Genomic DNA, 27,577 nt, shown 5'->3' with positions numbered 1-27,577 from the left:
CAAAAATACACAAACACTAAAAATAAAAAAATAAATAAAAAATACAAAAAAATACAAGAAGTCTGCAATGGATTTTAACATTTATATAAACATGGAATACTGCTTCTATTTCAGAAGGAATTAGATCTCATCGTTGCATTAAAATACTTTCATCATTTAGTATTAAACATGAAATAATACATTAAATAAGTTACGAAAAGTTTTTACCTAAATTGGCATACATTACAAACAGATTGAAATATTGCTGTAAATGACGACCATGCTCTGAAACTTCCCTTCTGAGGAGATTTAATACTGCTCTTAGTAAGTGATCACTCAAACTTAAGTTATCACATGCCTATAAAAGACAAATATTTAATTAGCACCATATGGAGAAAAGGATTCTTATATATATGTTTGCATCATGGATATGTTTGTACATATGACTGCATTAAGCAGAAATATGAGAAAGGAAATTACTAAAAACAGTTGCTTTTTGAGAGGGAACAAAAAGTTAAGAACTTCATTGCAGATGCTCAACACTTTTATGCTCAACAAGCTATTTAAAACATTTAAATTTAGCAATTTATAAAATTAAACCTTCATTAAACATATTAAAACATATATAATCTGAAGACCTATTGCATAACTAGAAGTAACTGAACAGAAAAAATTTTCCTTATATTTTGAAGGTGCCCAATAATCATTACTCACTGCTGTGAAACAACTGTAATAAACTAAAAAATGCACACATGCATATATGGTATATATGTTAAACAGATGTTTAGTGATTTGATCTTGTAGGAAAGATCAAATACAAATTAATTGTATTTCATTGTTAGAAAAAAACTTTCAATTACCTGACCAGAAGGCCCAGGAGATGTAAATGATGAAGGACAAGGCCCATCTTGCAAAGAAAAATGTGCAATAAATACTATAAGTTTTGCAAATGCACCCCTCACTTCTGCACTAGGGCACTCAAGAAGGTATTCAGAGAAGCGATTTGAAACATTAAAAAGAACATTATGAGCAAACCAAAAACGCACATTTTTGCTATGACGGAGTAGAATGCACAGTGCATCGTACCTAAAACAAGAAAAATACATGAATATCAATTTTTTATTAATGTGCTTCTGTTCTGATTTCTACAGTGAACCAACAGATTTCTATGAATCAAATAAAGAAGAAAATTCGCCTTTACAATTAATGGTCATAGTTGAATTAAATGAGAACTTGTCTAGGCTTTTGCAAATCTGTTACCAAATCTATTATCAAAATCCATCATGTTCCTCATGGAGTGGTCTTATATTCTCAAAGATGCTGAAAACAGCTGCTAGATCAGTGTGTTCTCTGTAACTTTACAATTAAAAATGTAAGACCATAAACACTTAAAAACATCTTGTTTTTAAACGTAAGCCAGAATTCCATCTAGAAGATAATTTTATGATGAAACAGTAAGAGATACGATACAGGTTAACAGAAATAGGGGCCAATATATGACTAAAAGAAGGCATGTTAATTTTAATATTCTTTTCAACATTACTACCAAATCTTTATCCTGTATTTGAAATAAGATTTTTATGGCTAGGGAAAAATTAAGCAGTGCTATAAAGATTCAAACAAACTATTAACAATAATATGAGTAAAATCCAAACCCATGTACCAATCACTGGCAGGGCCACGGATGATTTTCTTGGTATGAAATCCAGTGGTAAAGAGGAATCTAGCTGCAAGCTGAATACTAATCATAGTGATTTCTTCTGCTTCAGGCAACAAGTGATCTTGTCCTTAAGAAACATACATATAATCAAATACATTTTTGTTTACATTTGTTTGAACAAATGCTCCACATTAAAAAGACTAAAAGTAATCTTTAGTGGTTACCTTAGCACTTCAACAAACCATGTTTCAAACTAATGCTTGTTCAAAAAAACACTTACAGATAAAAGCTCTTCTAATGTTTCTAGATATGATTATCAGTATTCAAAAATAGAGGGATCTTAAATATTTGACTTTAACTGGAACTAAAAATGCTGACATAGTTAAAATAAAACGAGCCTAATATTTTATGGGGAAAAAAAAAGGATACAAGAAAAATATTAAATATGTATTTATCGCTGATAAAAAATCCTGTAAGTGAAATAAAAATTACTTTACTGATAAGAACCTGAATTGCAGAAACTTACCTGGAACAGGGCTTAGATAAATACTATTACATGTAAGCAGTTTTTTCACAAACTGAAAATACTCTAAACTGTACTGCATTCGGTTATGCATAAACTGCACATTTTGTTTTCGGACACTTCTCTCAATGGCTGGTGACATAATTTGATGGGGTCTTGTGATAGTTAGCTCTGATATGTATCTTATCATCTCATCATCTTGGTCTATTGTGTCCATTCGTTCATAAAAGAGTATATAAGCATTCCACCATCTTTTCTGTCTCCTGTATGACATGTGCTTCATCATATGATCAAATACTTCTCCCATGTACTCTCCACCAAAACACTGATTTTTCATTTCTTCATCATCATCCATTTTACATTCTGTTACATCTCCATCATCAAATTTATACCAGCGATTCCTCTCACCATCTTTGCCATTTCTCTGAATGATGTAAGAATAATAATGTCCACCACTTGCTTGACCACTGTGTACAAGCACACCTACAAGTCTGTATCTTGTGCTTCCTGTTTTCTCACTTTCAGACTCCTCATTCTGTTGTATCAACTGACTCTCTGGTTTTACATTATCTCCTTCCAGCTTTGCAACACCTGGTACTGTGTAAGGTTCCATGTCCAGCTCTCGTGGAAATTCAAAATAATCATTGAATTTAATTGCACACTCTCTTTCCCAATCATAGTCAAATCGTTTCAATTGGATAGCAAGAACAGGAGGCAACTTTTTAATTAGCAAGCGCTTTACTGTATCAACCTATAAAAAATAGAATGAGACTTTATGATCTAAATTTATTTACAAATAGATGAGTAAATAGTAATGAACACAATGAATATCATTTGTTACTACTTTTTCAAAACATTTAAATCAAACCTTAAAATATGTAATTATGGTCTTATATGAAACGGAAAATTAGTGATATAGAAACCAATGGCTGTTTCCATATTTCATGTTACTTTTCTGATGTTTATTTTTATGTTAATGAATAGAATCTGGTATGAACAAACCCAAGAAACTGTGCGTATAATATCATCTAATACATATGACATTTAGATGCCACATAATGTGCTAAATGCTGCACACATAGTAATGTGTTAATTCTGTGTTCTGAAAAGGTCCTTAGTTTAAAAAGTATCTGGGGGAAAAAAGTGGCAGGATGTGTGAAAAACAAAATGCTTCAGACAAAAACTATCTGAGATCTGCAGGTAGCAGAAAATATTGTGGCTTCAGAGGCCATAATCTAAATGCGTTTTAATGTCAGAATAATACAGGTCATTAGGGAGATGACAAGGTGGAGCTCAGAAAAATATTTCCATAATATGTGTCTTCAAAAACATGTTATCATTCCATCTCATAAACTGTTTAATAGACTAAAATAAAATCAGTTGGATGGGCTGAAAAATCGAATCTGGTGTTTAAAGATGCAAGTGGTTCTGAAAATCTGATGTAACCAAATAAAATAAGCACACATATTCTTTTAAACATGTTCTTCTAAACATGAAGAGTAATCTAGAATATAAAAGGGAACAGTGTCTTTGATTATCAGCAATTCTGCTTTGAGGAATTCAACAGCAATTGTAACAGCAAAAATAAATCAACCAAATGAAAACATTTTTCCTAGTCCTGGCATTATTTTCTCTCAGTAGTTCCCCTGATAAATCTTTATTTTTATTTTTTTTTCCTGTCAAACCCTTAAGTAAATCATCTCAACTGCCTCTCTGCCATCACTGCTACAAAATAGAGACAGGAGAGACGTAAATTTTGAGGTTTAATAGAAGCAACTCTGACATCTTCCAGTTCTGCTAAATGTTAATTCCTGATTTGAAACTATTATACAATACATACCTTTTTATCACATTTTTCACATCGATAAGCATTTGCACCTTCCAATAAATCTCCTTTGATATACTGTTCCAAAGAATCAAGAAGGTTTTGGTGATTTCTAATATCTACATTCAGAGTTGTAAAAGATTCTTCACACTCGTACCTAAAGATATTATTTTAAGAGACAAAAGAATTTATTCCTTGGGTTTCTAATAATTTTTAGTTGTACACTTGATACAAAATACATTTCAACTATTTATTATATAATGTCAGATACATTAGCCATAGTTGTTAGTAAGTTTCCAGTTACCACTTACTTTTCTGTAGGCAATACAGATTTTTTAAAAAAAATTTTTAATTTTGTAGGTAATCTCTATACCCAGTACAGGCCTCAAATTCATGACCCCAAGATCAAGAGTCTTCCACTCTACTGAGTCAGCCAGGCAACACTGTATTAAATTCTTTTTTAGGGGCGCCTGGGTGGCTCAGTCGGTTAAGCGTCCGACTTCAGCTCAGGCCACGATCTCACGATGCGTTGAGTTCAAGCCCCGCGTCAGGCTCTGGGCTGATGGCTCAGAGCGTGGAGCCTGACGTGGGGCTCGAACTCACGCACCGTGAGATCGTGACCTGAGCCGAAGTCGGACGCTTAACCGACCAAGCCACCCAGGCGCCCCATGTATTAAATTCTTTATACATACCATTGCTTCACCTTCTTGAAACCTGTCAGAGAGGCGTATCTATTCCTATTTCACAGATAAGGAAACTGGAGTGGGATGGGAGGCGGGGGTGTCAAAGAGAGTAAGGTGTCAAGTAGATTAATTTGGTGCACTTTACTAGGCAGAAGGGTGACTTGAAGTCAGGGCTTTTCTAACCTCACTGGTTAAGTTCCTTATAGTCTCTCATACTGCTTAGTACTTGTGCTCTTCAAGTAGTAATTTATGGCAATGGGAAAGGTAACGGGAAAGATTCAATAAGGCTAATCATGAACGAAAATTTTAAATGTTCCTCCACTTCTCTGATAATAACATTTAATATTTACAGCACTGAGATATCAGGTTCTAACAGAATTTGTAAGTTCAAACATCCAACACACTTGTTACCTTGGATGTTCTGTTCTACAAAGTCATAGAAATCAGTAGAGAACAAGTAATGCCTCTTAACTATAGAGGGTTAATCCCCTATTGAGGGTTTCTGGAGGGGAGTGGTTGGGGAGATGGCCTAAATGGGCAATGGGTATTAAGGAGGCACTTGTGACTACCACTTAAGTGTTGTATGTAAGTGATAAATCACTGAGTTCTACTTCTGAAACAATATTGAATTATATGTTGGCTAACTAAAATTTAAATTAAAAAAAAAAAAAAAAAAGTAATAGGGAATGGAATCAGCATGCCACATGATTTTCCATAAAAGCAACTTGCAGGAATACCTGATGACACACACTAAATAAACTCAGGAAGTGGTAGTTTGAGAATACATTCTCAACCATTACATTTACTCATCCAACAGATACATTAAGGGTGCCTCATGTATTAAAGCACAAGGGGATATTGTGTTTTAGACACAGTCCTTCAGATTTAGAAGCCTGTAACTTAAAAAGAGAAAACAAGTGTACAAGTATCTATGAATGACTCATTACTACTGTAATAGAAACTGCACACAAGGAGAAAAAAAAAACTTTTAGAGAATAAATGGAATTGAGTGTTTCTGCAAAAAAACAGGACTCTCTAAGAAACCAGTGCTCTGTAATATTGAAAAGAGCTGGAACTCTAGCATGAAACCCCCTAATTTATCTAGTGATAGTAACATTAGTTTTAGTTGGAATTAGTTTCAAATTTACTTAATTTGCACTTTACTTTTACTTAATAAAGCAATAATTTACAACTAAGTTTGAGAACCGATTAAAAAAAAAACACTGAGGACTGCTGGATACTTATTGCCCATCTGATGTAAAATATCTTTCATAAGAATGAAACACTGGCTAAACCAGGTGAATAAACGTCTTGCTCCCCACCAACCTTTTTCCAAAAGAATGGCACTAGGACATGATAAAAATTTCTCAGTTATGTAATATTATCTTTCTCCAAACATTTCCCTATGTTAAAAAGAATCTGCTTTACCTACTATACGCAGCTAATGTTTATAGAGTAACAAAATGGCATATAGTTTGTAGAATAATAGACTACAGAAAAACACTCTTATTGTGATTATTTTGGTGAGAAAGGATTTGAAATCAACACTTATAAAAACAGCAGTTAAGCCCCAAACTAAAGCTTATACACCACAGACACAAATGCATATCCATCAGTGAACTTTCTGAAATATTAATGCTAACCAAGGGTCACTGCTTATTTCCATTAGAAACTCTTCATAAATCAATTTCTTTTTAAAATTAATTTTTAAAAACATAATCTTGGCCCTGTATCTGGGTTTAAAACCATAACCCTAGGGGTGTCTGGGTGGCTCAGTTCAGTGTCTAACTCTGGCTGAGGTCATGATCTCATGGTTTGTGTATTTGAGCCTCACATTGGGCTGTCTCCTCCTCTCTCTCTGCCCAGTCCTGCTCTTGAGTGGTCTCTCAAACACACAAACACACAATACCAAAATCAAGAGTCATATGCTCTACTGACTAAGCCAGCCAGGTGCCCCAAATCAATTTCTTTTTAACTCCCAAACAAAATAATGCCTTGTGAAATGTTGCTTAATGGTTTGATGTGCAAACATAATGAACCTATCTCAAGAATGACAAGGATCAATGGTAATTTAACAGTTAGCTTTTATATTTGTACAGGAAATAATGCCCCACACCTGCCAGTTACCTTCTAAGTTTACTATATTTAAGATATTTCAATTTTAATTTTGATGATGACATAAATCTCTAAGTGTAGATGTAGGGAAAATGACATAACAAATGATACAAAAATGTAAGAGAAAGTAGTGAGATATTCAATAGGATAAAAAGTGAAAAGACAAACACTTGGTTATAATATAGAATTGTAACTCATTCACAATCCTAGGCATTTAGTAGTATTTGGTACATTGTGCTTTCCTACATAAGCAAAAGTAAAAATTTCATTTATACTATTAAAAAAGAAAAGAAAAAAAGGATTAATGCAAAGCAGATACTAAAAACCTTAATTAATTGTGCTCATTTTGGCAGCACATATTCTAAAATTAGAACAATAAAAATCTTAATTACCACTTACCTATGGGGGCAGCCTTGACAAATCTTCTGATCAGCAAAGGAACCTCCCAAGACTTGACTTAGCATAGCTGGATGTCCTAAAGCTTTTAAAGCTTCATCTAAACTATCCACTAAAGAATTAAAAAACTCTAAGGCATCATGTTGTTCACGTAAATTAACCGGTTCACCCCAAAGTCTGAGGAAAAAACAGAATAAACTTAAGTACTATATTATATATCCCCAGAATATCCATATTTTATTTTTCATAACCGCAAGAAAAATGTCAGAAATTTAAGTTGAGCCTTAGACAGGAAGTGGAAATAAAGAAATAAACACTATCTCTTGAGTGGCAATGATTACTGAAAGTGAAGCTTACAGTAATAATTATGCTTCATGAAAGGATTATCATGAAACTATGGGTAGCAGGCTTTGAGAATCATGTCCTTTTTATAAAACACTGTATTTGGGCATTCTGAATTCAAGTAAAGGTACCATTAACATGAAAATGACAACTCCAGGGTTGTCACAATTACTAGATTGGCATTTAATTCTGCTTAAATCTTACATGCTATCTTGTAAAGTCCATAGACATTTATTATTAACTAAAGGGATTTTTTTTTTTTCCAAATGAAAACAGAGAAGAGTTAATATTCTAGAATTAATGTATTCCCAGTAATCCCAATGAATTTAAAATTTAGGCAAGGAATGACTTGCTGGCTCAATCAACAAATTGACATCAACAGATACAATCAAAAGATAATATAAAATAAAACACAATTTAGGCAACCAATCCTGAGAAAAATACCAATAGTGTGAACAACAACAACAAAAAAAAATGAAAACTATTTGCTGCTAACACCCATTTCATCTTGGATGGTATTAATACTTTTTAACAGTAATAGAATAATATATGTTAAGAGGATAAAATATATTCATTTGACCAAAACATGGTAAAATATTAACTTTGCTAAGGAAGTTTATTGTGTTTCATTTGTGTGTGGTGTACTTTTGTAACTTAAAAACTAGGTATTTTTTATTTTTAGATGCTTATTTTTAAAAATTAATTTGGGGGGTGCTTGGGTGGTTAAGCACCTGACTACAGCTTGGATCATGATCTCACAGTTTGTGGATTTGCCCCACGTCGGGCTCTGTGTGGAGAGCTCAGAAGCCTGGAGCCTGCTTCAGATTCTGTATCTCCCTCTTTCTGCCCCTCCCTAGCTTGCACGGTCTCTCTCTCAAAAATAAACATTAAAAAAAAAATTAAATTTACATACATTAACATTCAATCTTTTTGGAGCACAGTAATGACTACCACAATCAAGATACCAACAATACTTCAGTCTTTACCCACCGAAATCTGCTAAAGCTACTGTTAGTAGTCAAACTCTGCCATAGCCTTAATTTCTTAAAACCAACTTTTTTTAGTTTTACAGTATTCGAAGTACTGTTCTCCAAAGTTACTTGGATTTGTCCTTTCAACTTTTCTTATATTAAGTGATTGGATCATTTTGAGACAACTGTAGAATCACAGAGTTCTAAGAAATAACACGAAATATGCCATCTATGCCTATAGAATGTCACAATCAGGATATGGATAGTAGTACAAACTCCAATTTTACTAAGATTTCTCTAGGCGTACTTCTACTCATATCTCTGTGGTATTTAACTATATGCAAAACAAAACAAAACAAAACATTTAAAGATTTGATTTTTGAATCGATCTCTCCATATAATGTGTGGCTTCAACTCATGAATCTGAGACCAAGAGTTGCATGCTCTACTGGCTGTGCCAGCCAGGTGCTCCAAGCTATATGCAACAACAACAAAATTTAAAAGGAAAAAAAAATTTGTTTATTTTTGACAGAGAGCAAGCGGGAATGGGCAGAGAGAGGGAAACACAGAATCTGAAACAGGCTCCAGGTTCTAAGCTGTCAGCACAGAGCTCAACACGTGGCTTGAACTCAGGAACTGTGAGATGACCTGAGCCAAAGTTGGATGCTTACTTAGCCCACTGAGCCACCCAGGTGCCCCACAAAAAATTCTTAGATGTTTATCCATTTGTATTTGTGATAGAGCATGTTATCACGTGCGAAAGCAGGGGGAGGAGCAGAGAGAGGGGGACAGAGGATCTGAAGCGGGCTGTGCTGACAGATGTGGGGGCTTGAACTCCCTAGTAATGAGACCATGACCTGAGTTGAAATTGAACACTTAAACTACTGAGCTGCCCATGCGCATCAGTAAGCAATTTTTTACTTCCCTGTGTATCTGTTGTGTCCACCCTATGGTCAAAATGCAGAACAGTCATCACGATCTCTGAAGCACTAATTTACAATCACACCAATCTGTCTGCCACTGATTCCTAATGTCTGGCAAACAGTAATATGTTTTTATTTCTAAAACTTTGTCATTTCAAGTATTTTATGTGAAGGGGCACCTAGATGGCTCAGTTGGTTAAGTGTCTGACTCTTGCTTGGTTTTGGCTCAAGTTATGATCTCACAGTTCGTGAGTTCGAGCCCCATGTCAGTCCCTGTGTTGGGCTCTGCATTGACAGCGCAGAGTCTGCTGGTAATTTCTCTCTCCTCTCTGCCCCTGTTTTGCTCCATCTCTCCAAATAAATAAACTTAAAAAAATTTTTTATATGAAGAAAATTATATAGTGTGTACATCTTTTTCACTCAGCATAATACTGAGATTCACCCAAGTTGTTGAAGGTACTAATAGTTCATTGCTTTCTGGTACCTAATATGGATGTACCAATTCATTAAACTTACTGAGTTCTGGAAGAAAGCTTGTTTTTTCCCCCCAGTTTATGGCTATTTAAAGCTGCTTCGAATTACTGTGTACAAGTTTGGTGTCAACCTAAGTTTTCTTTTCTCTGGGAAAATTGTGCATGACTGCAACTCCTGGATATATAAGAAACGCCAAACCACTTTTCAGAATAACTGTATTATTTTACGTTCACAGCAGCAATAGGTGACCCTATTTCTTGGCATCCTAGCCAGTAGCTGATGTTTCCAGTAACTGTAATTTTATCAATATATATGTGTACTGGTATCTCATGTACTGTCATCTCTTTACTTTTAAAAGTATTATTGATTTATTTTGGGAGAGAATGAATGGGACCAAGGGAGTGGCAGAGACAGAGATGAGAGAGAATTCAAGCAGGCTCTGTACTCTTAGTGCAGAGGGGCTCAACCTCACAAACCTAGAGATTGTGACCTGAGCCGAAATCAAAGAGTCAGACGCTTAGCTGACTGAGCAACCCAGGTGCCCCACATCTCTTTACTTTCAACCCACAGCATTAAATTTAAATTTGCATATACAGGATGTATATAATTGGAGTTCTGATCTGACAAGTTACAGCTTTTAACTGGATCAATTTCATTTTATATTACTACTAATATAACTGAATTTAAGCATAGAATTCTATTATTTTATTGTTTGTATATCAGTTTTTTCTTCCTTATCCTTTTGGGCATGACTTAGTTATGTAATTCTACTTCAATGAATATACTGGTTGTTTCAAACTTCTCTTTATTTGAGAATGTACTTATCACCCCTTCACTACCGAAGAATATTTTCCCTGGATATAGAATGTTAGGCTATTTTTCCTACTAGTGTCATACCAAGATATCATTGCAAAACCCAATGTACTAAAGCTTTCTGCCTTTGCTTTCTTCTATAAAAGTTTTATATTTTATAGTTTTATTTGGTACGTTTAGGTATTTCATCCATTTGGGGTCAATATTAGTACATATGATGTAAGGTAAAGGTCAAATGGTAAAAAAAAAAAAAAAAAATGCTTGTTTCTTTTCTATTAAAAAAACTTAAAAAAAAATTCTTGTTTAGTTTTGAGAGAGGGGCAGAGAGAGAGAGACACAGATTCCAAAGCAGGCTCCAGGTTCTGTGCTATCAGCACAGAGCCCAACATGAGCTCAAACTTGTGAACTAGGAGATCATGATCTGAGCCAAAGTCTGACACTTAACCAAAGAGCCACCCAGGTGTCCCAAAAACTTCATTCTAAGATCAGGAGTGAGTCAGGGATGCCTATTTCTTCACTTCTATCAACACAGCACTGGCAGGTCTACCAAAAGATCACACACACACACACACACACACACACACACACACACACACACCTTTTAGCATTCAGCAAAAATATAGCCAAGTTGCAGGATATAAAAATCAACATGTAAAACCCAGTATGGGGGTTACTAATTAATGCATATGGAGTTTCAATTTAGAAGGTAAAGAGTTCTGGATTTCAGTGATAGTGCACCAAAATATAAATGTGCTCAATGCCATTGCACTGTAAACCTAAAAGCATTTATTTAATTTATTAAAAAAAATTTTTTTTCAACATTTACTTATTTTTGAGACAGAGCACGAACAGGGGAGGGTCAGAGAGAGAGGGAGACACAGAATCCGAAACTGGCTGCAGGCTCTGAGTGGTCAGCACAGAGCCTGACGTGGGGCTCAAACTCATGGGCCGTGAGATCATGACCTGAGCCAAAGTCCCCAAGTCGGACACTTAACCGCCCCAAACCTAAAAGCATTTAAAATGGGAAGCTTTTAAGCTATATGTAACATATATTGTTCTACAATAAAAAAATAATACATTAAAATAGAAACCGAAAAAGAAAAAATACCTAAATGAACCTTCAGCAAAATTTACAAGTTTTGTATATCAAAGGATACTACCAAATGAATGGAGAGCAAATCCACACAATGGAAGAAAATAGGTGTACATCATCTATAAGGGCCTAGTATGATGAATATACAAAGAACTGTTACAACACAACTACAAAAAGACAATAGAGAAAGTACTTGAATAGACACTTTCTTTCTTTTTTTTTTTTTTAAACGTTTTATTTATTTTTGAGAGAGAGGGAGAGACAGAGCATGAACAGGGGAGGGTCAGAGAGAGGGAGACACAGAATCTGAAACAGGCTCCAGGCTCTGAGGTGTCAGCACAGAGCCTGACGCGGGGCTCGAACTCACGGACCGCGAGATCATAACCTGAGCCGAAGTCGGCCGCTTAACCGACTGAGCCACCCAGGCGCCCCTGACACTTTCTTAAAAACAAAACAAATGGCCAAGAAACATATGAATCCATATTCAACACTACTACTCATTAGTGTAATGCAAATTAAAAGCACAATGAAATGTCACCTCAAACCAACTCAGAAGGTTGTGACAAATACAAAAAAAAAAAAAAAGAAAAAGAAAAAATGAAAAATAAAATACTGGATGTTGAAAAACACACTTTGCTGGTGGCAAAGTAAAATGATAGAGGAAGTGAAACAGTTTGAGGGGTTCCTGACACTTAAAACAATTACCATGTGAGCCAGCAACTACATTCCTACCATGTATACCAAGAGAATTGAAAACATAAGCCTACACAAAAACTTATACAACATGAATGCTGACAGAAGTACTACTGAAACAGCCAAAGGAAGGAAATTACTGAAATGGCCATCAATTTATGAACAGAAAACCAAAATGTGGAATATCCATACAATGGGATACTGCATATTCCAATACACACTTTGTGATGAAAGAAGCTAGATGAAAATGCCATATTCATATGGCAAGAACACTGGCTTTTTGTGCTGCCTGTGTTGGAAGAAAGGAAAACTAGGGAATAAGTATTTAACATTGCTTTTTGGTCATGAAAAATTTGTGGAACTAGGTAGTGTAATGATGGCACAAACATTTTGAATGCACTAAGCTGCCAAGGAACTGTATACATTTTTAAATAGTTACAATGGTTAATTTCATGTTATGTCAACTTTACCAAAAAGAAAAAAAACACAACAAACACAGCATATTATGTATCTAGAACATAAGTAATACAAAAGTGCAGACAAACTGTAAGCTTGTCTATTAAAAGAAGAAAACTATGAAGAGAAAAACATAAATATATTCAAGTACAAATATATTACAATTTAGTACATTTAAATTCAAACACACCATAAATTCAGGGTCAAAACTAAACCTGTCTATAAATCTTGCTGTATATGAAGAAATACATACATGCACATAAGATACATTATACACGAGTACAAATAACTGAGCGAAAGATTTTAAGATAAAAGGTCAAAGTATAGGATACTATGGTAATTTGGAAAAACAAGTATGACTAGACTACTGACAAAAGTCTTGAGTCAGACACATGATGGGAAAACATAAGTACCGAAAATAACTAGAGATAAGAGAAAGGTATTCGCAAGTGACAGAACTGAAAGAATAAAGGCGTTAATCAGAAGGAAGCCTTATATATATATGTATATGCATATATATATATATACACACACACACATAATAAGACATTCTAACATTTTAATTTAAAGTTAGTATACTGAATCAAAATTATCCCCTATTGATGATTTACCTGAACTGTTTCCAAAATCCTCTGGGCACATAGTACTGTAGTCGAGAAGCAGCTAAATGACCAAAGATGACTTGAAGGTGCCTTAAAACAGCAATATTGTACTCCTTCCTATCTTCTGCCTTACTTAAAGGTGGTTTGTCTTCAAACTGATGAGGATATCCAAATACATCATCTCGGGGATCAACATTACTCTGGAGACAAATAAAACAAAACCCCCCCAAAACAAAACAAAAAGATCACTGATGATCTAATCTAACTTTAGAAGTAAAGTAAGTTGAGACAAATAAAAATAGTGAATGAATAATTTGCATTATTTTACACTTCATGTTTCCAAAGCACACAACTTTTAGTTTATTAATATTAGTGCTTATTCCCATAATTTCACAGATGAATTATCATATAAAAATCAAAAAGGAATAATCCTGAACATCCACTGGAAGTGGTATAATATAAGAAACAAAGATTTAATTTAGTATCCTACACTGGAGACAAAGGAGTACTTTGTTATAAATAACTTTGTGAAATGAGTTATTTAACCTTCCCAGGATTCAATTTTTCCTCCAGAGATTAACACATTCTTTATAAATTACATGAAATAATTTATGTGACATGATCAGGATTATTAATATACACAGTTAAGACTACCTTTGGTAGAAACAGCAGCATAAACAGAACATCTAAAGGTCTTAATTATGCTACAAAAGCAAAACTTAGTTGTTTATTACAGAGTACTGAATACCCATTTTATATTGTTTCCTCTGTGTCAGAGGGTTATGATAGAAGTAAACAACATCCAGTTCCTGCCCCTCAGAAGTTCGCTATCTAGGAAAGCATACTGGTAAACAGGCAGACAACCACACTGTACTGCTGAAACAACATAAAGCACAGGGTTATCAAACAGTAAAAACAAATTTGGTATTTTCTCAGTATTATTTTTTTCTTGCTAGTATGTTTAGCCATCTCTATGTTTAATTCAACATCTTAGCAGTAACATGAGCTGCAGAACAAAGATTTAAATTCTAATTTTCTTTCAAACACTGGTTCTTAACCAGGTATTGGTGTCAGCACCTCATATGGGGGCTTAAAAAAACCAAACGGTAAAAAGGAAAAAAACTAAACAAATTCAGACACTATGCCTGGGGAGTGTTTTACTGGATATAAGAAGAGTAGGCAGGTATATGTTTTGGAATCTCCACAACCATTAGACTGCTAAACTAGTTTTGGTCAGTGAAGGAAAGAAGTGTAGGAATAAGGATGACCCATCCACTTACTATAAATAGAATATTTTCTATCTTCTCTACTAATTCCTATGAAACTTGTAGAAAGGAAAAAGTAAAAGAAAAATAAACATTTTTGATATAAAAAACTAAAGTTAAGTTCTCCATGTTAATGTATAAAAAACTACATTCCGGGGCGCCTGGGTGGCTCAGTAGGTTAAACATCTGGCTTCGGCTCAGGTCATGATCTCACGGTTGGTGAGTTCGAGCCCCATGTCGAGCTCCACGTCGGGCCCTGTGCTGACAGCTCAGAGCCTGGAGCCTGCTGTGGATTCTGTGTCTCTCTCTCTGCCCCTCCCCTGCTCATGCTCTTCCCTATCTTTCGAAAGTAAATAAACATTAAAAAAAAAAACAAAAAATTAAAAAAAAAAAAACCAATAAAAACTACATCCCAGTTTTATTTACTCTGATCTGCCACTAAAACTTTTCTATCTATACACTGAATACTCTCGATAGCATGATAATGTATCACTGTTTAATAATATTATTAACAGGACCATATGGTGTTATTTAAAGTAGCAAACAAGTTTGATTTTGTACCAGAAAAAGCAATAAAGTGAGAAAAACTTTATTAAGAGTCTCCTAAAAATACACACAGATGGTAAAACTGATCATATAAAAGGAACACTAAATAAAACAATATACTATCAAAGGTTAAAAATATCAAAATACAAATTATTTTAAAATAAAGATACTTGTCACTTTACAACACCAAATTTTACTTAACACACGGCACAAACATCCTGCTTTAAAAAAAACACAGAACTTGCAATAGACATTATCCCTAGTTTCAGCAATCAGACAACAAAATGAAATAAAAGGCATCCAAATCAGCAACAAAGAAATCAAACTTCTACTCTTTGAGGAGAACATGATTCTATATATGGAAAACCTGAAAGACTCCACCAAAAAACTGCCAGAACTGATAGATGAATTCAGCAAAAGTTGTAGGATATAAAATTAATATACAGAACTCAACTGCCTTTCTATACAACAATAATAAAGCAGTAGAAAGAGAAATTAAGGAATCAATTTCACTTACAACTGCATTTACAATACCTAGGAATAAACCTAAACAAAGAGGTAAAAGAGCTGTATGCTAAAAACTATAGAAAGCTTATAAATAAATTGAAGATAAAAAGTAATGTAAAAACATTTCATACTCCCGGACTGGAAGAACAAATACTGTTAACATGTCGATACTGCCCAAAGCGATCTACATATTCAATGTGATCCCTATCAAAATGACAACAGCATTCTTCACAGAGCTAGAACAATCCTAAAGTTTGAATGGAAACAGCAAAGATTCCAAAGAGCCAAAGTAATGCTGAAAAAGCAAACCGAATTGGAGGTATCACACTTCTGGACTTCAAGCTGTATCACAAAGTTGAAATCATCAAGACAGTATGGTACTGGCATAAAAACAGACACAATGATCATGGAACAGAATAGTGAAGTCAGAAATGGACCCATAAACATATGGGTAAACTAATCTTTGACAATGCAGGAAAGAATATCCAATGGAAAAAACAGTCTCTTCTGCAAATGGTGCTGGGAAAACTGGACAGCAATATGTAAGAGAATGAAACTAAACACTTTCTTATACCATATACACAAAAATAAATGAAGAAATAGCTGAAAGACCTAAATATAAGACAGGAAACTATAAAAATCCCAGAAGGGACAACTGGCATCAACCTCTTTGACTTTGGTCACAGCAATTTTTTAATAGACATGTCTCCCAAGGGAAGGGAAATAAAAGCAAAAATGAACAAACTGGACCCTATCTAGATAAAAAGCTTCTGCACAGCAAAGGAAACAATCAGCAAAACTAAAAGGCAACCAATGGGATGAGTAGAAGATATCTGCAAATGACATATTTATTGGATAAAGGATTAGTATCCAAAATCTAAAGCACTTTTGAAATTCAACACCCAAAAAACAAATAATCCAGTGAGGAAATAGGCAAAAGACATGAACAGACACTTTTGAAAGGAGATATCCAGATGGCAAACAGACACATGAAAAGATCCTCAACATCACTTATCATCAGGGCAACACAAATCAAAACACGATGAGATACTACCTCTTAGCAAGTCAGAATGCCTAAAATTAACTGAGGAATTGACAGATGTTGGAAAAGATGTGGACAAAGAGAAACCCTTGTGCACTTTTGGTGGGAATGCAAAGTGGCTGCAGCCACTCTGGGGAACGTTATGGAGGTTTCTCAAAAAATTAAAAATAGAACTACCCTATGAAGCAGCAATTGCATACAAGGTATTTATCCAAAGTATACAGGTGTGTTGTTTTGAGGGGCATAAGCACCCCAGTATTTAGCAGCACTACTGAATGTATAGCAGCACTACTGAAAATAGCCAAACTATGGAAAGAGCCAATGTCCATCGAATGACAAATTGATAAAGAAGATACACACAATGGAATATTACTCAGCAATCAAAAAGAAAGAAATCTTGCCATTTTCAACAATGTAGGTGGAACTGGAGTGTTTTACATTGATTGAAATAAATCAAAGGCAAATATCATATGATTTCACTCCTATGTGGAATTTAAGAAACAAAACAGATGAACATAGAGGGGAAGGCAGGAAATACAAGATAAAAACAGAGAGGGTGGTAAACCATAAGAGACTCTTAAATACAGAGAACAAACTGAGGGTTGTGGGAGGGAAGTTGCATGGTGGGGAGGACTAAATGGGTGATGGGCATTAAGGGAGTATTTGTTGGGATGGGACTGGGTGCTAAATTAAAGTAATGAATCACTAAATTCTACTGCTGAAACCATTACTACACTGATGTAAACTTACATGGATTTAAATAAGATTCAAAACAAAACAAAACAAAAACAATATAAAAACCAACTGGATTTGACGTGGAACTCTACTCAACAATAGCATGTACCTTCTTTTGAGGTGCACAAGACACATTTTCCACAAAAAACCGTTTGTTAGGACACACATTAAGTCAACAGATTTTAAAGAGATAATATATTGTACAAAATATCTCCTCCAAACACAGTGGGATGAAGTTAAAAAGAAATGATCTATCAAGCTATAAGACATAGAGGAAACTTAAATGCATACTGCTAAGTGAAAGGAAGGCAGTCTGAAAAGATTACACATTGCAGGATTCCAAGTATGTAACATTCTGAAAAGGCAAAACTGAGGAACAGAAATATCAGTGGTTTCCAGGGGTTGGAAGAGAGGGACAAACAGGTGGAAAGGAGGGGATTTTTATGCCAAGAAACTATTCTGTACGATACTTTAATGATGACCACATAACATTATTCCTTTGTAAAAACTCTTACAACATACAACACAAAGAGTGATCCCTAATGTAAACTATGGACTTTAGTAAATAAATGCGAAAATATTGACTCATCAGCTGTAACAGAAATATGAAACTAATGCAAAGATACTTATAATGGGGAAACTGAGAGGTGCAGAGGTATGAAAAAAAATCTCTGTATTTTCTGGGAAATTTTTCTGTAAACCTAAAACTGCTCTAAAAGAAACTCCACCGGGCACCTGGGTGGCTTAGTTGGTTAAATGTTCAACATCAGCCCACGTCATGATATCCTGGGTACCTGTCTCCCTCTCTCTCTGCTCCTCTTCTGCTTGTTCCCCCTCTCAGAAATAAGTAAACATTAACAAAAATTAAAAGCAAAAAAAAACCAAAACCAAAAACAAAAAAACCCTATTAAAAAAGAGAAAATTTCAACTTCACTTTTAAGTCTGTTAGATGATAAGCACTAGGGTAAGCCACAGAGAGTAGCTCAGAGGTCTTTGTCCTACCACCAAAAGTGTAATCAAAAAGATTCTACAAGTACAATATTCTCAGAAACAAAAAACGAGAACAACAAAAAAACACTACAAACAACAACAACCACAACCACAACCACCACCACAACAGTATATCTGCTAATCAAGACTTTGTTACTTAGGGATAATACAGTATAATTAAAATTTACCTCATTGTCCTGCTTCTCATCACCAAAGATATCATCATCTACATCACTACCTGTGCCTTCAACAGCAAGAATACTGTTCCTAATGGAAGGTATCATGTAGAGCTGCTGGATCACAGAGTTCATGTAACAAGTGGCACCAGCGTTTTTAAGTCCCACAAATCCTTTTGATGGGCGGGGTCCAACAGGTGGTAGATATTCCCACTCAGTAAGTGCTTCACAAGCTGAGAGAAAAAAAGATTCTCATAACATGAAAATAATGACTCTGTTCATTGACAGCTGTGTTATGCTGATAAATTAACATTGGTAACAATTCTATCACTACTACAAGCCATTTTAAAGAGTACTCCAAATTGTTACTTCACTAATGTGTGTGCCACTACACAGATCCATTCTAAGAAGTACTGAGTCTGTATTTTATTGATGTTGTTTCTAGGACCATGAGTAAAGACAGCCTACAGTTTCATCTTGAGGAATTAATAAGACAGTATATTTGAAAGGTCTGTCAGAACTGTAAATCACTTTACATTATTCACTACTTTCCAAAAACAAAAAAAATCCTGAACATTAATCATTATCTGGGTGATAGATTAGAGTATATTAAACTGCAAATTATATAGAATAAATAAATAGAATAAATAGAATTAGATGGATCTTGATGTGCTGTTAGATATATTATTAAATGTAAAACCAAACAACAGAAAGTGAAGAACAATGTGTGAAGTATATCCCAATTTGTGTTAGAAAGGAAAAATGTAAACACATACACAAAGAAAGTTAGCACTTCCAGTGTTAAGTTGTGGTCTTTTTTTTTTTTTTTTTTAATGTTTACTTATTTATTTTGAGAGGGGGTGGGAGAGAAGCAGATACAGAAGGACAGACAGAATCCCAAGCAGGATCTTCACTGTCATTGCAGAGCCCAGGGCTCACAAATTGTGAGATCATGACCTGAACTGAAACCAAGAGTTAGACACTTAACTGACTGAGCCATCCAGGCGTCCCATGGTAAGTCTTTTATATGTGAATGAAATAACCAGAAGTTTCATAAGCTAAATTTAGAAAAACAAACCTAAGTTTCCAAACATTTCTCTATATAGATTCCACAGTACAAAAAGTTTAGCTAAAAACTCTGCAATGTGACTGAAAACTTTCTTACACTCAGCAAGGCCAAGATAGTCTCAGATGCAAATAAATAAATAAATCAGTGAAGACATTCTTGAAGTATGTTGTGTTCCCAAATCCATGGTTTGCTCTTAAATTAGATACTATGTTATTATTTGTTATTTTATTTATTACTCCTTTCCCTTTGTGTTTCAGTTGTAATAAACCTATCTAACAGAATAACTTACTATGTCATCAGACTGATGTGGGCATTAATTGACTAAAATGTACACAAATGTTATCTTTTTACATTCTCATTTTCAAAAGTTTAACTTTCTTAAAACTCAGATTAAAATAACACTGAAAAATCTCAAAGTGAGGGCTTGCAAATCTTTCCATTCATAACCTTTAGTATTCCATAACATCATTTTACATTTGATAAAATAAAACAATTTGCAAAGTTACTTGAAACACTTAAATGAAGGCATTTAAATAGAATTTGAGAACTTTTCTGTATGAAGTTTCTATACTTATAATAGTATTAATTATACACATTATTAAACTTATTAAACTACTTACTAGTTGCTAAAAACAAACACAAATTAAACATTTTCTAAAGGAAAGAAAAACCCATTAATTTTAAACAAAGAGGTATCTCAACCAACAAAACAACTTAAAATACTTACTAGTTATTGCTGTGCCTATGTAATACATTTCAGTCAAAGAGTCAACTATCTGTTTGAGGTTCTTTACACAGCCAACAGCTAAGGCTACAAGCAACTCAAAACCAGCACTGATAGTAGCTGGTGAACTACAGACTGGAATAGCCTGCTCTGCTGGCAGTTCTCCACTTCTCATACATTGTAAGTAAACTTTGGAAGCAGGAAAGATGAAATCATCAATTAATTCCTAAAGAGGTGAAAAAAATAGATGACATATTATTAGCAATAATATATTCTAAAAAAAAACCTCCCTTGGAAGGTAGTATTTTTATACTATTTGAGAAAATTAAACATCTTTTTACATTTTATTATATTAAAAAAAATTTTTTTTTAATGTTTATTCATTTTTGAAAGACAGAGAGAGGCAGAGTACAAACAGGGGTGGGGTGGAGAGAGAGGGAGACACAGAATCTGAAGCAGGCTCCCAGCTCTGAGCTGTCAGCACAGAGCCCGACACGGGGCTTGAACTCACAAACTGCAAGATCATGACCCTAGCCAAAGCCAGACACTCAACAGACTGAGCTACCCAGGCGCCCCAAATCTTTTTACATTTTGAAAACAATTTTGGATTTTCAAATAACAAAATGAAAGTTTTCAAAGCACTATTAAACACACAATTTTAGAGCTATTTTAAGGAACAAAAAAGCTGACTACAAGAAAAACATTCTAAATAAGCCTACACCTTTAAATAAATATGAACTAAAATCTTTAATGAAAAATTTTTAATGTTTATTTTGGATAAAGGGTGAGTGTGTGGGGGGGAAGGGGAGAGAGAGAGGGAGAGGCAGACACAGAATCTGAAGCAGGCTCCAGGCTCTGAGCTGTTAGTACAGAGCCTGATGTGGGGCTCGAACCCACAAACCATTGCAATATCATGACCTGAGCAGAAGCTGCATGCTTAACCGACCAACTCACCCAGGCACACACCAAAACCTCTCACCCTTTTTTTTTTGAAAGAGAAAGAGACAAAGAAAATGTATTTTCTTCAAATACAGTATATAATACACATAATATAGAAAATAAATGTTAATCAAGTACTTATGTTGTTGGTATGGCTTGTGGTCAACAATAAGCTATCAGTAGTTAAGTTTTTAGTGTGTCAAATAGTACATGTGCATTTTCAATTGCCTCAGGGGTCAGTGCCCATAACCCTCGCATTGTTGAAAGGTGAACTATAATTTTAAAATCTCTTGAATTAAAGGCGGCATACATTTATTTAAAAATCACCATTTTATGCTAAGCAAAATAAGAGAAAGACAAGTATCATATGATTTTACTCCTGTGGAATTTGAGAAAGAAAAGAAATGAATATAGGGGAAAAAAGAGAAAAGCCCACACCAAAAAACAGATTCTTAAGTATAGAGAACAAACTGATAGTAACCAGAGGTGCAGGGTCAGGGAAACATGGGGGTGGTGAAATAGGTGATGTGGATTAAGGAGAGCACTTCCTATGATGAGAACTGGGTGTTGTACAAAGTGTTGAATCAACTATGTTATATATGTGAAACTAGTATTACGCTTTAGGTTAAAACTAGAATTTAAATAAAAACTTAAAAAATAAACAAATCGGTGTAACCTTTGAGATCAAGGTTTTTATAAGGTAAGTAACAAAGATGGTATCTCAAAGAAACTATTGTAGAGCTCAACCAAACAGATTTGCTAACAAACAAATGTTTGTTAAAAGGTCATGATAAGTAGGTATAGTGCTAAAATTTAGAACTTACTTTAATGAGATTAGCACCTCCTTTTTCACAACCAATATGATACTTTTTCTCAGGCGTTTGAAAGGCTAGTAGCTCTTTTGTTACCCCAAGGTGACCTTCCAAGATTGGCTCTTCAACACCCGTTTCACCTGTGGTTTTAACATTATCCTGCCAAAATAAAAATGTTAGAGATCTAACTCATAGGAAAGGAGAACAAAAAAAAAAAGAAAGAACAAAAGGGAGCTGGAGGAAAGTGAGATCTCAGATGCAATTACTCCCAACCTTTCCATTCATGTGATTTCTTCTTCCTACTGCAGCACTCTTTGAACAGTAAATGTGGAAATTTGCCCCAAGAAGATACTGGCCATGTCTGCAGATCATTTTGGTTTTCACAATTGGGAAGGGAAGATACCACCTAACAATCAGAGGCTAAAGTGTTGGTCAACATCCTATAATGCACAGCACAGCTCCTCAAAACAAGGAATAACCTGGTCTAAAATGTCAAGTTCAAGGTTGTGAAATACTATTTTGGAAATAGGCTTCACAAGCCTCTAAGAGAATGCTAATCTGCAGCCAAAAGCTATACACTTCAGAAATATACTCTCACAGAACTGGTAAAACTGGTATAAGGTACCAAGCGGTTAAATGTAAATGGCAACTTATCAGACTGTATTATTTAGAAACAAAAAATCAAGACTATTCATTAAATACAATAATAGATAAAATAGGCCAAAAATATCAAAGTGGAGAAACACTGAACATTAGCTTTCTGTCTCCCAACTGAAGTAAAACATTTCTATAAAACTAGTTTTATGTTCTATGAATTAGGAGTTACCTAGTAATGAAAAGTGTACTCTTATTTTTATTATTCCCAAGGATTTTTTGTTTAACATACGCAAAACTATCAGCCCACTTTTAATAAAGCAGAATATTATACCACTTACCCTAATCCTTTGGAGCCAATCTATTTCACTGTTCAGAAGAACTTCAGCATTGGGTACATTAATATTGCTGTTGTAAGCGTAGTTAAGAAGATGCCGCAGAAGAGTGAAATAGTCACCTGAATGTTTACCTCTCTCTCTTGCTGTGTTCTGCAATATAATTATGTACTATGAATTTGCAAAGTCATGTTAAAAATTCATGTTAATTAAAAAAAAGTCCAGATCAGAAAGTAGGAACATCTATCTAGCAAAGACATAAAACATAAGGAGTTTGAATTACCTTTTTCCAAGAAAGTTTTATAAAAAGTAAAAGTCAGTTTACAAACATTACAGAAATTATTAGAAAATATTATTTTATTTACTAAGCATAAACCAAATTTTTTAAAAAAGATTTTTTAAAAACATCAATCTGTACATCCAATATGGGGCTTGAAATCAAAACTCTGAGTTCAAGAACTATATGCTCCACTGACTAAGCCAGCCAGGTGCCTTGCCTACCAAATCTTAATAAAACTTAAAACTGTAATTTCCTGAATGTTCTTGGTTTTAAGAATGAATCATATTGAGTCCATTAAAAAATGTCTTACCCCCAAAATGGTAAAGAGCAGAGTAATGAAGAAAAGTAGAGGTCTGTGTCCCATGCAACATCTGGTGCACATTAAAAAAAATTGCTCCTGCGCCAACTGACGAACAGTTCTGAAATGAAAACGTTTTTTATTTAATGTATTACATTAATGAAAAAAAAAAGCTCCAATACACACTGGTTTATCTTTAGCAGGGGAGATGAATTAATTGGAAAATACAAGGCAGTGACTTGTAACTCATTAAAAATGAGATAGCAGCACAGAACAGATAAAAATAAACTATTTTTCAGAGAGTGAAACTTCAATCTATAACCACAGCTTGGAAATTAACTGGTTAAAGTTTCTTGCATTATGATGTGGGGGTAAGGTTTGCTAAAAATGAAAAGGGCAAATATACATGAATAAAACCATTATCTGCAGGATATCCTTTAAATTTTATTTATTTTGAGACAGAGAGAGAGAAAGAGAGCAAGTGAGTGTACAAGTGGGGATTCTGACGTGGGTCCTACCTCACAAACCATCAGATCATGACCTGAGCAGAAATCAAAAGTAGGACGCCTAACTGACTGAACCACCCAGGTGCCCACAGGATATCCTTTAAAATGTCCCTTGGAAAAAAAAACAACAAAATCTTGCAATAACCCAGAGCCTCAACAGAACATGGCATATAGTAATGAAAACTATTTTTTTTGGCCTCATGAAGAACTGTTTCAACGATCTGTACTTTGAAGCAAGTAACTCAAAACAGATGAAGCCATTTGTCATTTTTCAATGGTTGTCAAAATGATCATCAGATGAGAAGCAGGTGTGTTACTTGCGAAATAGAGAACTTCTTCAAAATACACATTCTTCAGCCCAATGTATACTTTCTGATTCAGAAACTCAGAGAGGTCCAGCAATCTACATTTTAATAAGGAATCTTAAGGATTCTGATATACACCAAAATTTAAGGATCATTTGAATACTATATTGATTATATATTTTCATCTCATTGAGGATTTTTAGAAACAGTCTGTAATTTCAGTACCAAAAATTTCATGTAACTTTTATTTATTTATATCTTCAAAAATGTTGAATAATATGTTGATCTCTCTGGAATATTGTGTTTATGATGATGATTCTGAAACCTACATAAGAGGTATTCTATAGTTACCACGCTGGTAAAGACTACTTGTTTAAAAGCTAGAGGTCTGTCTGCAATTCCCATTAGAAATGAGACCTTAAAGTTTTCACAAATTTGGGAAAAGCCTTACCGTTAGTTGGGATAAAATGAAGGCAATAAAATTAGCTTAAAATCTATGAAATCAACAAAGCACAAATGCCTCAGTCAACTTTTGAGCTTTTGGAAACAACCAAAGAGCGTGTTAACAAAATCAGATCAGAAAAAGACTTCAATAAAGCACCCATCCAGCAACACCCAGTCTCACCTGAATCTGTGAATGTACAAAAAAACATCAACCTACTGATGCCTGTGCAAATCTGCCAGTGCCTGAACTCCATACAGTCTGCTTTACTCAGAAAATGTGCCTAATTGGCATAGTTCTCCCTTACTATCCTCAATGATAAGATTCAAAACAAGACAAAAACAAGTTTTGTTTTGTTTTTTTATCAGTTTATCAGTGATAAATCCACTTGTCTTTTTGATTTCAGGTTAAATGGTGATCTCTTTAATCTTTGACAAAAGCAAAGTCTTTCAGGCTTTATAAATGAAGAGAAATATCCTGGTATTAATAGCCTAACACATGTTTAGGTGTTAACTGGTGGGTAAAAGGGCATTATAAATTACTTGTATTTGTGGATAAATGCCACATTTCTTTCTTCTTGACAGCTGCTAGATTCAAATTTGAAACAGAACATAATTAATGCCCATATCCTAACTTTAAAGTATTTTCTCAACTGGTAAAAATTACTACTGAAGTTAATGCCTTAGGAATGAAAATTCTGCCAACCCCTACTATAATTCTTGAAAAAAACTTTTGGGTTGCTTGCTGGAAAATCATTAGCACCTGTTGTATCACAAGAGCAATTATGTATTGGGAGAGGAAAACATAAACATCAGAATATGAATGATGTGGTGTGGTGTTTGAATAGACATGTATTCCAATTCTAGTCCAGATTAGTTCCCCAAATACCAACCAAGGATCTAGTTCTGTGCTCCTCTTCCTTCAATTACCTTAGAGACGGAAGCTCTTATTCACACATATTATGGTTTCACAAAATTGTTAATAAGCAATGAATAAAAAAGAAGACAAGGAGAAGAGGAAATAATATATAGTTCAGTTTTAGTAAGCCAGATTACTAGCCAGACTTCAATTTATGTAGTCTGCCCAAATGTAAACTCACACAACTTTTAAGGATCTTAAAATTAAAAGTTCCTCTGATTTACAAATACCAAAGATGGGATTCAAAAAAACCTCCAAAATACATCTAAGTACATCCACATAAATAACTTCCTTCAAAATTTTCTGCAGAAGTGGTTTAATACTTTTAAAGAATTCGCAGGTGTCTCATAGTACACTGCTCAAACTCAGAAAAAATGAGTACACACTGAAAATATCTGATACTTGTCATTTTTCTGAAGGAAAAAAAAAAACAGCCCAAGAAAATAACTTGAAATGTTAAGTCAAACATATCACCTCCACTCAAAACACAGCAATCACTTCCTATTTCATATAAGTCAAGGTGCAAGAGAACAGCGCTGCAAATTGTAGATATATTTGCAATTCCACCTTCAGTTGTTACCACGGACTTAAAATAAAATCCAAAATCCTTACAATGACCGATAGCTTTACATAATCACACACATTGCTAGTTATCTCTTACCTCATCTCTAAAAATGTCCCCCTTACTCACTCAGTTCTAGTAACAATGACCTTGTTTTTCTACTAGGAGGTCAAGAAGACGTGTCCAGAACTTTTACATATGCCGACACTTCTCTAAACCTATGTGTTCATTCCTTTAGTATTTCTTTCAGGTACTTAGATGAAAGTCAATTAGTTAGTGAAATATTTATTTCCTAATTATCCTATCTAAAGTATCAAATTTTATATGCAGTACATGGATTCATTTAAAAACAAACCAAACAAAAAACTGACATCACTAACAAAACAAAAGCTCAACAGTAGTGAAACCAAGTTAGGAGGTTAATATCCTATTTAAGTATTTTTATCAGGTTTTTAATGGGTTAAAACAAACTTCTTATATGAAAATTTGGAAATTAAAAATAAATAATGCTCAAAAAGGATAGAAGCAATATTGCATAGCAGCCAGTTCCAAGCTCCTGTTCCTCTATGGAAACATCAGAAACCAATCAAAAACTTACAGAACTCTTGAAAAACCAATCTGTATCAATCAAACAAACACCATATAACAAAAATCACAACTTAAAAATGATAGGAAAGTTTTTTGGTGCTCTCCCCACCATCTACTCTGTGTGGTATAAGTCCTTCAAGATGGCAAGCCACATTCACAATGTGAGATCTTGTTCCTGCTTCTGGATGGAGCAAAGAAGACCTTATTTGTAAACTATTGTGTTTGTGGCTAGTTTATCTAAGGCTTCTGCAGAACTGATGTACACAGAGAACACTCAATTTCTGTTTCTTCAGAACTCACTTATGGTGGAAAAGACAATGTAATGGGCAAAAACATCCTATGGCAACAGAAAAACCCAAAGCTCTTAGGAGCAAAGATTATAACTGAAACCTATAA

At 34.4% G+C, this 27,577-nt stretch overlaps 1 protein-coding gene across 5 annotated transcripts in view; it reads right to left on the bottom strand.

The window, feature by feature from the left end:
• LOC128773885 (probable ubiquitin carboxyl-terminal hydrolase FAF-X) overlaps positions 1-27,577 on the bottom strand; it is a 173,957-nt gene that overhangs the window by 22,775 nt on the left and 123,605 nt on the right. For all 5 annotated transcript variants that reach the window (XM_053891925.1, XM_053891926.1, XM_053891922.1 and 2 more), the window contains 12 exons: positions 23,873-23,981; positions 23,289-23,435; positions 22,366-22,512; positions 20,606-20,828; positions 18,822-19,042; positions 13,558-13,748; positions 7,185-7,358; positions 4,003-4,144; positions 2,166-2,913; positions 1,643-1,766; positions 840-1,065; positions 208-337 (listed from right to left, as the gene is read on the bottom strand). In XM_053891925.1, the coding sequence (XP_053747900.1) occupies positions 208-337; positions 840-1,065; positions 1,643-1,766; positions 2,166-2,913; positions 4,003-4,144; positions 7,185-7,358; positions 13,558-13,748; positions 18,822-19,042; positions 20,606-20,828; positions 22,366-22,512; positions 23,289-23,435; positions 23,873-23,981 (2,582 nt within the window). The remainder of the gene's footprint in view (positions 1-207; positions 338-839; positions 1,066-1,642; positions 1,767-2,165; positions 2,914-4,002; positions 4,145-7,184; positions 7,359-13,557; positions 13,749-18,821; positions 19,043-20,605; positions 20,829-22,365; positions 22,513-23,288; positions 23,436-23,872; positions 23,982-27,577) is intronic.

This window comes from Panthera pardus, unplaced genomic scaffold (assembly GCF_024362965.1).
Source record: "Panthera pardus isolate Hobbes unplaced genomic scaffold, ASM2436296v1 HiC_scaffold_27, whole genome shotgun sequence".
Taxonomy (NCBI): Eukaryota; Metazoa; Chordata; class Mammalia; order Carnivora; family Felidae; genus Panthera; species Panthera pardus.
Note: the sequence above shows the minus strand (reverse complement) of the source record. Positions and strands in the feature narration are given on the sequence as shown.